Below are 12,227 nucleotides of genomic sequence, written 5' to 3' on the forward strand. Positions count from 1 at the left end.
CTGGTAACCGCTGCAATTAAACCTGATCTCGCTGCACAAATCCATGTGGAATGTCCCTGTTTGTATGCCGGTCGAACAGAAAGAAACTTATTTTATGATTTTGCATCGCCTCGTTGCCTTAAGATCAGGAATATATTCATCCTGAATGGCGTCTCTGTGACCTCTGACCTCTACTCTGTCTCCTGCATCTCCTTCCTCCTCTGATCTGTCCCTCTACTTTTACTTTCTCCTCTCAGGGGCTACCTGGTCGCTGCACCCTCCGTGTTCCGTGCCGGCGTGGAGGAGAGCGTCAGCGTCACCATCTTCAACCCGAAAGCGGAAACTCGCGTCCAGGTGCAGCTGTCGGTGAAGGGACAGACGGTCGCCCACAGCCACGGCTCGGTGCTCGGTGAGGAACGAATTCCTCAGCTAAGGTTACGCTGGAACAGTGGGAGAGAGGAAAACTTGCACTGACAAGTTGAGCTGCTAGATATCCCAACTTTTGTGTGATTTATTCAAAGTACATTGAGCTCACACAGGTACAGACACACAGAGATTGAAAAACACACCTCTACGTATGATCTTTGATAGGAAGCATCAGCTGGGCCCGTCCCACCAGTCACTGAGTGTATACAGTGTGTGATTTGTTTGACAGCAGCAGGAATAGATGGTGCTAGCTCCCCCTGAAGTGACATAGAGACAGGTTGCAGCTGGAATTCCAAGCAAACTCAACCATAGTAGCTTTTATATTTAGTTAGACGGATACTTTATTCATCCCTATGGGGAAATTAAAGGTATTCAACAGCTTGCACGTGTTAAATAAGGAAATAAGGTGCAAAACAACATGCAAATCATCCAGGTAGGTGAAATAAAATGCAAAATTATTCTTGTTTTTTTTACAATAAAAGAGTATTAAATGTCCGAATGCAGTGTAATAATGATATAAAAAGGGGTTCTTGGGTCATTCATTGCATCTTAGTGTATTATACAGATTGCATGAGGCTCACTTTAAGTCTCTCCTCTTCTCTCTGTTACAGACAAAGGCACCATCAAACTGAAGGTGAGTCAAACTTGTGCGTTGGTTCTCTCGGCGGCGGTGACAGCTGCACAGTAGTGAGAGCGCCGCTGTCCATTGTGTGCACATTCCTCAGGCAACATGCAAATCAACACTAACGTTATTTGTAATGCAACATCTGTCTCCGCTCATTCATTGGGAATAAGGTAACAGCCCCGATATAATGTGCAACAGCTGTTGACGTGCATGTACGGTCCGCCGCCCCCGAAGACTGGAATAGATCAATCCAGCAATGCACGACTCGATTCTCCATCTCCCCTCCCTGCAACCTCCACCCTCATTCTCGTGAAATACTGTCATGTGTTGCAGCCTGGCATCCTCCTCGGGTCTTTCAATGTCGCTCTCTGTTATTCTAGAACCCGTAGTTTATTAAAAATACTAAATCATGGGAAATAGCTTCAAACTGTGCCACCATACGAGCCTTAAGTAAACATTTCAGCCCCGCTTTCCTTCTGTTTGACTTGGTTTTTGTGTGTTTTTATGCCACCAGGTTCCCTCTGGGCTCCGAGGTCAAGCCCACCTGAAGGTCTGGGGGAACCGACACCTCACAGACGGAGGTTACATCTTCCACAACTACACCACCGTCACAGTGGAGAGCAAAGGCTCAGCCATCTTCATCCAGACCGACAAGCCCATCTACAAACCCAAACATAAAGGTTCCCTCATAGTGCGCCTGGTAGTTAATCAGTTAATCACACAGAAATGAGGCACGTTGTTAGAGTTAGTGGGCATCAGTCAGTAGATAGAGGATATTTAGCTGGATAGCTAAAAGAGCAATAATGTTGTTATTGTGACAGTGCAGTTGATTAGCTCATACTTGCTGCAAAGCTTTCAAAAAATGCTAGATATATAAATACATAAAGATTTTCATGAGAAAAGAAGTAATCTTGCTGTGTGTTCTTTACAATATTGTGTTTCTTTTTTTGTATTTAGTGCTCATCAATGTTTACACAGTCACCCCCGACATGAGGCCGGTGAATGACAAGGTAATTCTGCATTTCTGTCATTATAAAGCCGATAGAATAGAATAGAATTCACATGTTGCGGTTGCAGTGTACAACAAAATTAAGCAGCAATCAGACAACTTATTTTAATAGTACAGTCAAATATGTGCAAATATAAAATAAGAAAATATAGTAGAAAAAAACTTCACCTATAGAAACAGTGACAGATTGCTTTTGTAAGAATGGCTCATTTCATGTATTAAAAGTATAAAAATAATAATAATAATAATCTGGTTATTGCACTGGTGAACATACGTATACAAAAATGTATTAACCTAAAGTAGTGCAATAAGTCCATATAAAGTCGTATGTTCCAATGGGTGCACATCAGACACTAACAAAGAACTGAGCAATAATCTTTAGCACAAAATGAACAGAATTTACACTGAAACTTGTAATTTAATCTACAGCTTGCATTACAGAAAACACAAATTCTGAATGCTCACACCTCGGTTTACTTTTTTCAGTTGATTCATTCACATATACTCCCATACATTGACATGACACTCAGTGTGAACACTTTTCTACCTGGTCTGTTCAGACTGCAGAGAAATGTACAGTCACCTATTTACAGAAGCCAAGCGAGAGTCATTTCTCCTGGAATGTGAGCAGTGGCACTGAATATAACTGTGCAACTGTGCAGACAGACGGTTTATTGATGTTTGCAGCTATAAAGGAGCTGCAGGTACAGGGCAGCGCTCACTTTCACAGATGCATGATTGTTGGATGAGGAATGAGTCGGGTGAAGTGTTGACACGAGAATCCTCTGTCGGCATTCTAGTTTTTATCTAATTCACTGTGTGCTTGTCTTACTTTTTGCAGATGGAGGCGTATGTTTTGGTGAGTGCAGGCTGCTGGCGGGGACCACCCAGGGCTGGCAGAGCCACGTCTGGGAGGGGACAGTGGCAATTTTAGTTCCAAGCCTGGTTGGAGATTACAGAGCAGAAGTCAGGGCAGCTCACCTAGATAACAGGGTTCTCTTTGGAACAGTACGAGGATAAACAACATGAAAGGAAACCTCTTCTTCTTCTTTTTCTTTTTCTCTTTTTTTCTTCTTCTTTTCTGCTCCTCTTCCTTTCTTCTTCTTTTCTTCCGCCTTCCTTTCTTCTTATTCTTTTCTTGTTCTTTTCATCTCCTGTCTTCCTTTCTTCTTCATCCTCTTCTGTTTCTTCTCTTCTTCCTTTCTTCTCTTCCTTTCTTCTATTCTTATTCTTCTTATTTATCTTCTTCCTTTCTTCTTCTTCTGCTTCTTCTTCTTTGATTATTCTTCTTTCTCTTCCTCCTCTTCATTATCTTCTTCTTTTCTTCACCTCTCTTCATTGCTTCTCCTCCTCTTCCTTTCTTCTTCTCTTTTTCTTCTCTCGTATTCGCCTTTTCTTCTTCTTCTCTCTTCCTTTATTATTATTCTACATTTTTCTTTTCTTCTTCTTCCCTTTCCTCCTCTTCTTCTTTCTTCTTCTTTTCTTCTCTCCCTTTCTTCTTTTTCTTCTGCTTTTTCTTTTGTTCTTCTTCTCCCTCTTCATTCCCATCCTTTTCCTCCTCCTCTTCTTCTTCTTCTTGTATTCTCCTCTCTTCCTTCTTCTTCCTTTCTTCCTCTTGTTCCTCTTCTTCTTCTTCTTCTCTCATACATCTCTTTATCCCTCTTTTGCACTTTCCCACATATTGTCACATCTTGAAGCCCCTGCAGATTCAAGATTCAAGAGTTTTTATTTGTCACATGCTCATACAGTGAAATGCAAACAATATGATAAAAGATCAACTTTGTAAAAACAATAGAAAATGATAAGAAAAAAAGTCACAATGTCATAAATAATGAGGAGGTAGAGAGAGATAACAAGCTTCTCCTTCTTAAGAATCTAAGGGAATCCCAGCTGACAGCCTGTAACAAGCACACAGATGTTTTATTTTTTACTTTTTGCTTGTTCTGTATGTAACATAAGGAAAAGTTGTAAAGGTATTTTAACAGCAGTCTCTGTTCAGTTCACAGACTAATTAATTCAGCAGCTTAAGTTAAAAAGCTGCATTTCTACTGTGTAGTAACAACATGTAAAAAAAAAACACATGATGTGGTAGTTTTTTATGTTTCTGATTTAATATCCAAATCTGATCTTTCAGGATCCAAGAGGATCTAGGATGGTCCAGTGGAAAGGGCTTAAATCTGTCTGCTGTGGTAAGCCACGTCTTCATGCATTTGCATCATAATGTTGTAGCTTAAACTTTCGCATTTAATTTCTCTGAGTTAGATAAAAAAGATTTCTTCCATTGTCTTCCGTGGACTGGCACAATTCACTATATTTCAGCCCACATTAGAAGCATGTATGGTGACATATTAGGGTAGAATGGTGTAAAACACGCTGGCGTTGAACGTGTTAACTGGATCTTTCTCTCCCATAGGGGTTGTGAACATGAGTTTCCCTCTGTCCGACCAGCCTGTGTTTGGAGAGTGGTTTATCTTCGTGGTGGTGCAGGGCCACACCTATAACAAGTCGTTTGAAGTGCAGAAATATGGTAAGGAGCTATACAGATAGAGAGATAGAGCTCTTTGCACAGCACTTATTAGCGTTGTTTATCAAGAGAGCTTTTGTTTTTTTATGTGTTTTTACATCTGAAGCTCTTAACATTGCTTTATGGTTCTTATTTGCATTTTAATCTCCAACAGTGATATCCCGATAGTCCGTGTTTGTGTTAAAATTCCCTGATATGGGCTCAGATAATTCCAGGATACGTCTATCAGCCAAGCAGAAACTGTACCAGTTGTGGAGTGACATTATTTTATGCATCACCCCCAGTGGCAGAAACCAGTGAAAAAATCAACAAAAATACATTCTGTGGCCTCTTTTGCAGTGATGCCCAAGTTTGAGTTGGTGATTGATCCACCACGTTACGTCCGAGATCTCACATCATGCGAGCAGGCCGCTGTCAGGGCCAGGTGAGTCCACTTCAGATTCAAAAAGAAACACCTTCTTTTACCAGAACCCATCAATTGCAGGAACATTTCTTGTACAACTCTGTTTTTAGTGCATTTATCATAGTTTCCACAAGTATAACAGGCCTTTATTCAATCAAGAATGAAATAGTTCTTTATTAACCTCTGAAATGTCGATGCTGTGCAGGTATACGTTTGGGAAACCAGTGACAGGGAAGTTGACAGTGAATATGACGGTGAATGGAGTCGGATACTACCGTCATGAGATGGGTCATCCTGTCATTAAAACCATGGAGGTCAGTTTATTTAACCCCTAATCAATAGCTATCCAGACACTGGCTGTTTCACTGCTTTGTATGAATTTGTTAGAGCCAACGTGGAAGCAAGACTAGTGATTAATTGCCAAGAATCCCTTTAAAATGCTGTTCTTATCATCACTGTCAGATCAAAGGCTCTGCAAATTTCAGCCTCTGCGTCAAGGACATGATGCCCTTAGATGTGGCCGATCACTTCAGGGGGACGGTGAGCATTTGGGCATCGGTGAGCAGCATAGACGGAAGCAGGCAAACCACATTCGACGACTCCACGCCGGTTCACAAGCAGCTCATCGACATCAAATACTCCAAGGACACTCGGAAGCAGTTCAAACCTGGTCTGCCTTACAAAGGGAAGGTTAGTCTGTTCGCTTTTGGCACAGTGGGCTCCAAAGAACATACTTCAACACACTAAATGGAACATGGTCAGCTTTAAGTACACCCTTACTGTCTGTTTCTGTTTGTATTTTCACTCTTTTTTTTTTCTTGTTGCCCTGTAGATCGAGGTCACCTATCCCGATGGGAGCCCGGCCGATGGGGTTCGGGTTCGTGTTAAGGCAGAACTGACCCCCAAAGACAACGTCTACACCAGTGAGCTGATCTCCAAGGACGGCCAGGCCACCTTTGAAATCCCCTCCATCCCTACCGCTGCTCAGTATGTCTGGCTCGAGGTCAGTGGTCGTAGTAGCAGCCGTTTCTCAAGCTATGGGGTATAATCAAGGTGAAAGTAACTTAGAATATGTTTGTTTTTGCTTGGAACAGACCAAAGTAACATCCATTGATGGAAAGACAGTAGGAGACCAGTACTTGCCCAGCTACCTGTCCATCAGTAGTTGGTATTCTCCAAGCAGGTGTCACATCCAGATCCAGAGTCCCAGCACTGCACTTAAGGTCAGTTTTGGGGGGGTTTTTTGCTGCCAGTTGGTCTTTTTTGGATCATTTAAACTGTTATTAGAACATATTTGTGTCATTCTGTGTTCATAGGTCGGCCAAGAGGCAGAAGTTGCATTGAAATCCACGTGTCCCTGTAACTTCACGCTGCACTATGAGGTGGCATCCAGAGGGAACATCGTCCTGTCGGGCCAACAGCTGGCGAACTTGACGGCTTCACACCGAGGAAAGAGGGCGACGGTCACCTTCGACAAAAACATCCACACCACCCACCTACCTCCTTCTGCCGCTGGTAATGCGTGGATTTCTTGTTATTAGAGCTGAAGCATTTATCAATTGATTTTAAGAGAAAAATGATGCACACAATCCCCTTTTCATAGTAGCATCTGCTGTGATGTATACTGATGATGACTTTTATGCCTTGCAGGTGCCCTTAGTTGGGAATGAATTTGTGCAGAAGTGCGATAGAGTAATGTTGTTAGTCTACTGAGATGAATCTTTGTTTTGCACAAGCAGCAATAAAAAGCTGTGTTTTTATGCCTCCTCAACATAACACCAGCCAGCACTTTCCTAGCGTGTCATTCAATGGGATCCTCATTTCTTTTCTGACCGAGTTTGGTACAGTTTTGCAGAATCTTCACCTCCATCTCCTTCCTTCGCCGTCTCTCTTCCAGGTGTTGCAGGTGCTTCTTCCCAATCCGAGATGGACAGCTGTGTGTCGTACCTACGATTCCCCGTCAGCCACAACATGGCACCTCTCAGCCGCCTGCTCGTCTACTACGTGAGGGAAAACGGCGAAGGCGTCACCGACAGTCTGCAAATCCCCGTGCAGGCCGAGTTTGAGAACCAGGTTTGAAAGCATAATCACTAAATGATCATTTAATCCATCCAGAGAAAAGTGTTTCTGCGTAACTGTTGTATAAGTTACTTGCAAAAACGCTGGTGTTGTCAGAGCTACAGTAATTTAGGGTGTTTTTTTTTTTGCTGTTAAAATAACTATTTATTAAAACCCGGAGAGAAGGGGGCTCTGTGTGTATACATTCTGGAGCTGAGCCTAAGTATCCACGCACCAGCCATTACACCACAGCGTAATGTCTGTAAACAAACAGCTGTGTTGGCCTGGGAGAGCTCCCCAGTTCCTGCCTGCATTAGGTGGAGTTAACTCCCTGAAGTATTTACAGCTCTCTGGTATGCCCTTACAACACTGTGTGTGTGTGTGTGTGTGTGTGTGTGTTCGTGCGTGTGTGTGTGTGTGTGTGTGTGCGTTGTGTTCGTGCGTGTGTGTGTGTGTGTGTGTGTGCGTTGTGTTCGTGCGTGTGTGTGTGTGTGTGTGTGTGTGCGTTGTGTTCGTGCGTGTGTGTGTGTGTGTGTGTGTGCGCGTGTGTGTGTGTGTGTGTGTGTGTGTGTGTGTGTGTGTGTTCGTGCGTGTGTGCATGTGCGCGTGCATGTGTGTCAGAGGGCAGGACGAGGCAGATAAGTGGGGTCATGACAGGGGAGGATGACAGGTTGCAGAATGGTGAAAGGAGGGCAAGCAGGACCGATTAATGGCACTAATTTGTGGCTGAGCTCTGGCGAAAAAATGCTTTTTGATGTGTGAAAGTTTATGGCCAACTCCGGCCATCCCTCCCTCTTTCAAAGGCTGTAGTTTTCCACTCACTGTCATGTTGTTTTCCAGCAAATCTTCTTACTCGAAACTATTACACCAATGTTGTTGCTTTTTTTTCAAATTGCCACAGAGGATCTATCAGGCAGCACCACCATCTGGTACTGTGATGATATGAGAAATGAATCGATTAACCGACAACGGTTTTGACAGCTCATTGACCATTTATATAACATATGCAGGTTTGAAACTTTGAGTTTTTAAAAAGGAATTTCTGCATTTTATGTTCAGAATATTGTTCAGACAAACTTACCAATGTGAGTATTTTTTACAGGACTTTTCTCATTTTCTATTTTCTGATATGTTTTGGTCATCTAATAATTTACGAATCAAAAATTAAAAAGAAGATTCAATGAGAACCAGAATAAGTCAAAAATTGATCTAATAAATGCACAGTTTTGCAGTTTAGAGAAAGTATTATATGCATTCTGTATTTCATGTGACTTTGCATATCAGTTAAGTATGTTTTGTTGGTTGGATTTTAGGTTTCTGTTTCATTGTTGACTAATGAGTCCATGCCAGGAGACCCAGTGAGCCTTCGTGTCCGAGGTGAGAGGGGCTCCTGTGTTTGTGTGGCCACTGTGGATAAAAGTCTTTACCTGTTAAAGCCCGACTTCCAGCTGAGTCCTGACAAGGTTGGTTACCTTTTATATTGTCATATTTTACCAAAATATGTTCACCAAATTAAAATAAATTGAAGTTTTTGGTAATTTTACGCACAGATGTTGAAGAGTTACTTCAAATTTAGTGACTTTCACTAAAAGATTACTAGTTTTTGTAGCTGTATTTGTGTGCTTTACTGTCTTTCTGTGTTTACTGTCCTGCAGGTGTTCAGAGAAATGGCAGATTTTGACGTTTCGGACGCCTTCGGCATCCCTAAAGATGACGGACACTTCTGGTGGCCCGGGCTTTCATCAAAGAGACGAAGGCGTTCCTCAGTGTTTCCGTGGCACTGGGACATCACTAAGGACGCTCGCTTCGCTTTCACAGTGAGAACACAATATTAAACAGCCCATAGTGATGCTACAGTAAGGAAAAATAATAATCCTGCTGTATATATGTCTGTGTGTGTGTGTTTCATTCAGGAAACGGGGCTCGTTGTGATGACAGACATGGTGAGTTTAAACCACCGGCAGAGTGGAGGCATGTACACCGATGAGGCCGTTCCTGCTTTTCAGCCGCACACCTCCACCTTAGTGGCCGCTATGCACTCCCGACCCACCACCAGGTAAAAGACCTTCTATAGAGAGGATCAACCAACAACTCTGAACTCTGACACGGCTAAAAATGAGTGTGTTGTCTTGTTTTAACAAAGTGTGGACACTAGAAAAGTTTTCTTCACCCTCTGAACCCCAAAATGTGTCAGCGAGTTTGCGAGGGGTGTTGTGTTAAACAAAAATCACCAAAGTTACACAATTTTATTACAATCAGAAACTGTAAAAAATAACGAATCATGAGATTTTAATCTTTCTAACAGTCCTTGAACTACTTATCTGCTGCTTGGTTAGAAAAAATGAACCAAATCTAAGCTTAAAATCCTGATTTTTTTTTCATCAAAATCGGTTATTCAGTGTGTCTAATTTAAAAATTTGCCAAAAATAAAACCTTAACTCTAAACAGATTCTATGAAAAACAAAAAATTCTGTGCTCCTCAATGCAACTGGTAAACTATTACTGACTCAGCTGCGATTAACAATCATGGGACAAAAATTCGGCAACTTTTCAGCAAAACTGTGCTGAACTGCAGGCTTTGTTGCACAGAGCAGACTGGAAACAAGTATGGAAACTAATTAAAATTGTACGTAGTAAAATATTTATAGTATGTAGAGTAATTATTTATATTTTGCAGTACTGATAAGACAAAATGTTGTACATGCTGATTCCATTTTATCTTCCGATTTCATGCAAATGAAATAAAAACAAAGTCATCTTTTGCTTTTTCTGTCTTCTAGTTTCTGACATTTTAACTTTGGTATACTACGCAAAAGACATTTCTGGATTCTATCTATGTGTTGACATGCTTGTGTTGTTTTCCATGGAGCTGCAGTACTTTATATTTCCGTGAAAAATGAGCCCATGGTAAGTGAAAGTGTGTCAGGAGCACAAAACGCCCAGAAAATGCTTTGGGTTCAGAGGATCAGCTCATATAAACACTTTAAACTGAAAATTGCAGAAAATGTTTACAGTAAGTCGAGATTTCTAAACAAGTATTTGTGATTTAATGTCAGCTGGGAGTGAGCTGGGTGGGATATTCAGCTGCTGATGTTCACATTTGGGCTGTTTAACAGATCAAGCTAATGACCTTTCTGCATTCGTCATAAATTGTGTACTTGAAAACATTACGCACTGAACTCTCCTTAATGTCAGATAGGAGACAACAAGTTATTATTATTGAGGAAAATTTATTGTAATCCTTCAGTGGACCACACACAGTAACTCGGTCATGTACTTTACTAAAAACAATCGAAAGCCAGACCATAAGAGAGCAATAATTACTTCAAGATCTGCAGAATTATATTTTAGTAGCACACTTGTAAGTATTTGTCATCTGGAACGAGTAACAGACACGCACAGAAAAACATGACAAAAGAAATCACTGTTTTTTCTTTTATCCGTGTTTTCATTGTTTGTTACTCAGTGCTGCATATATTTCCCATTAAACGCATGATGTGACTTTAGAGAACATCAGCGTGGAATTTTGAGTAATACATTTTCCAATTATGGTGCTGTTTTATTAGAGCAGCTGAAGCCTTTTACTGATGTCAGCTTGTGTTTTGGTTGCAGAGCAGAGAAGCGGAGACGCACATTTTTCCCAGAGACTTGGGTGTGGCACTGCCTCAACGTCAGGTATTTAAATCTTTATACAAATATTTCTCTTGTGCGAGCGTCTACGCTTGCACGCCTGTGGTCGGATGTATCGGATGCGCCAGATTTTCTCTGCTTTCGTGCGATTTAGTCATAATTTAATGCGCTTAGAGGAGCAAAAGTGAAGGGGAGAGAAGCAAATGTGCAAAGACTTTCAAAGATGGTAGGAAGGAAACATTTAAAGAGTGAAGAAGGAGGTGAAATACAGACGCAACAGGAGGAGAAAAAGTGTAAAAAGCAAAATATAGCGAAGAGGAAGAGGAAAAAAGAGAGAAAACATGAAGAAAATGGAAGTAGAAGTAAGGAAGGAGGTTAAAGTAAGATGGATCAGGAGGAGAAAAGGTGTGAAAAGCAAAATATAGTGAAGAGGAAAAGAGATTGAAAAGTGAAGAAGGAGGTTAAATTAAGATACAACAGGAGGAGAAAAGTGTGGAAAGCAAAATATAGTGAACAGGAAATGAGAGTGAAAATGCAAGAAAAAATGAAGAAAGAGGTTAAAATAAGACGCAAGAAGAGGACAAAAGGTGTGAAAAGCAAAATATAATGAAGAGTGAAGAGGAAAAGAGACTGAAAACATGAAGAAAATGGAAGGAAAAGTGTAGAAGGAGGTTAAATTAAGATGCAACAGGTGGAGAAAAGGTGTGAAAAGCAAAATATAGCGAAGAGGAAGAGGGAAAAAAGAGAGAAAACATGAAGAAAATGGAAGTAGAAGTAAGGAAGGAGGTTAGAGTAAGATGGATCAGGAGGAGAAAAGGTGTGAAAAGCAAAATATAGTGAAGAGGAAAAGAGATTGAAAAGTGAAGGAGGTTAAATTAAGATGCAACAGGAGGAGAAAAGTGTGGAAAGCAAAATATAGTGAAGAGGAAACGAGAGTGAAAATGCAAGAAAAAATGAAGAAAGAGTTTAAAATAAGATGCAATAAGAGGACAAAAGGTGTGAAAAGCAAAATATAATGAAGAGGAAAAGGAAAACAGAGAGAAAGCGAGAAGAAAATGGAAGAAAAAGTGAAGATGCGATGACTGTGATGAGATTTAAGGTGCAATAGAACTCTGTATATGCGAAGGTTGATGTTCCATCATGTAGCATCATCCAACATTTCCCCCTCTGGGTGTGAAGGTGCCTCATTTCATCCTGGATTGGACTTTAAACTCTCTTAAGAGCTCCTTCCATTCTTTTCCAGCCAACATAAATGAATTGCCCATAGATTTCCATATGCTCCGTCCCTTTCTGAATGGGATTTCAGCTCTCTACATAATTTCCTGTGAAGTCCAAAGCTCGGATTTTCTTTAAAAAGTCTATAAAAATGGATTTTTGGGCAACTTTGATCAAACCGGAGAGCAGTTTTTTGAAGTTTATTACACCCTGTGACTGTGTGCCAAGGCCAACATTAAATATTGCTGCCAAATATGATCTCAGCCTCTCTGGTTCATGGGAAGCAGATCGGGTCAACACCTGACTGTCCTGCACACCTGTCCATTAGCTGGTCCAGGTGTTGCTGTTGACACAGGTG

At 41.2% G+C, this 12,227-nt stretch overlaps 1 protein-coding gene across 1 annotated transcript in view; it reads left to right on the forward strand.

Annotated features, from left to right (window-relative positions):
* Positions 1-12,227, forward strand: part of cpamd8 (C3 and PZP like alpha-2-macroglobulin domain containing 8) — a 46,650-nt gene that overhangs the window by 2,277 nt on the left and 32,146 nt on the right. The window contains exons 2-19 of the mRNA XM_051947459.1: positions 237-388; positions 1,017-1,039; positions 1,545-1,710; positions 1,988-2,040; positions 2,881-2,898; positions 4,174-4,228; positions 4,453-4,566; positions 4,903-4,987; positions 5,172-5,280; positions 5,429-5,656; positions 5,799-5,969; positions 6,061-6,189; positions 6,283-6,481; positions 6,864-7,039; positions 8,338-8,487; positions 8,680-8,841; positions 8,938-9,080; positions 10,637-10,699. Coding sequence (XP_051803419.1) covers positions 237-388; positions 1,017-1,039; positions 1,545-1,710; positions 1,988-2,040; positions 2,881-2,898; positions 4,174-4,228; positions 4,453-4,566; positions 4,903-4,987; positions 5,172-5,280; positions 5,429-5,656; positions 5,799-5,969; positions 6,061-6,189; positions 6,283-6,481; positions 6,864-7,039; positions 8,338-8,487; positions 8,680-8,841; positions 8,938-9,080; positions 10,637-10,699 — 2,196 coding nt within the window. The remainder of the gene's footprint in view (positions 1-236; positions 389-1,016; positions 1,040-1,544; positions 1,711-1,987; positions 2,041-2,880; positions 2,899-4,173; positions 4,229-4,452; positions 4,567-4,902; positions 4,988-5,171; positions 5,281-5,428; positions 5,657-5,798; positions 5,970-6,060; positions 6,190-6,282; positions 6,482-6,863; positions 7,040-8,337; positions 8,488-8,679; positions 8,842-8,937; positions 9,081-10,636; positions 10,700-12,227) is intronic.

This window comes from Acanthochromis polyacanthus, chromosome 4 (genome assembly GCF_021347895.1).
Source record: "Acanthochromis polyacanthus isolate Apoly-LR-REF ecotype Palm Island chromosome 4, KAUST_Apoly_ChrSc, whole genome shotgun sequence".
Lineage (NCBI taxonomy): Eukaryota > Metazoa > Chordata > Actinopteri > Pomacentridae > Acanthochromis > Acanthochromis polyacanthus.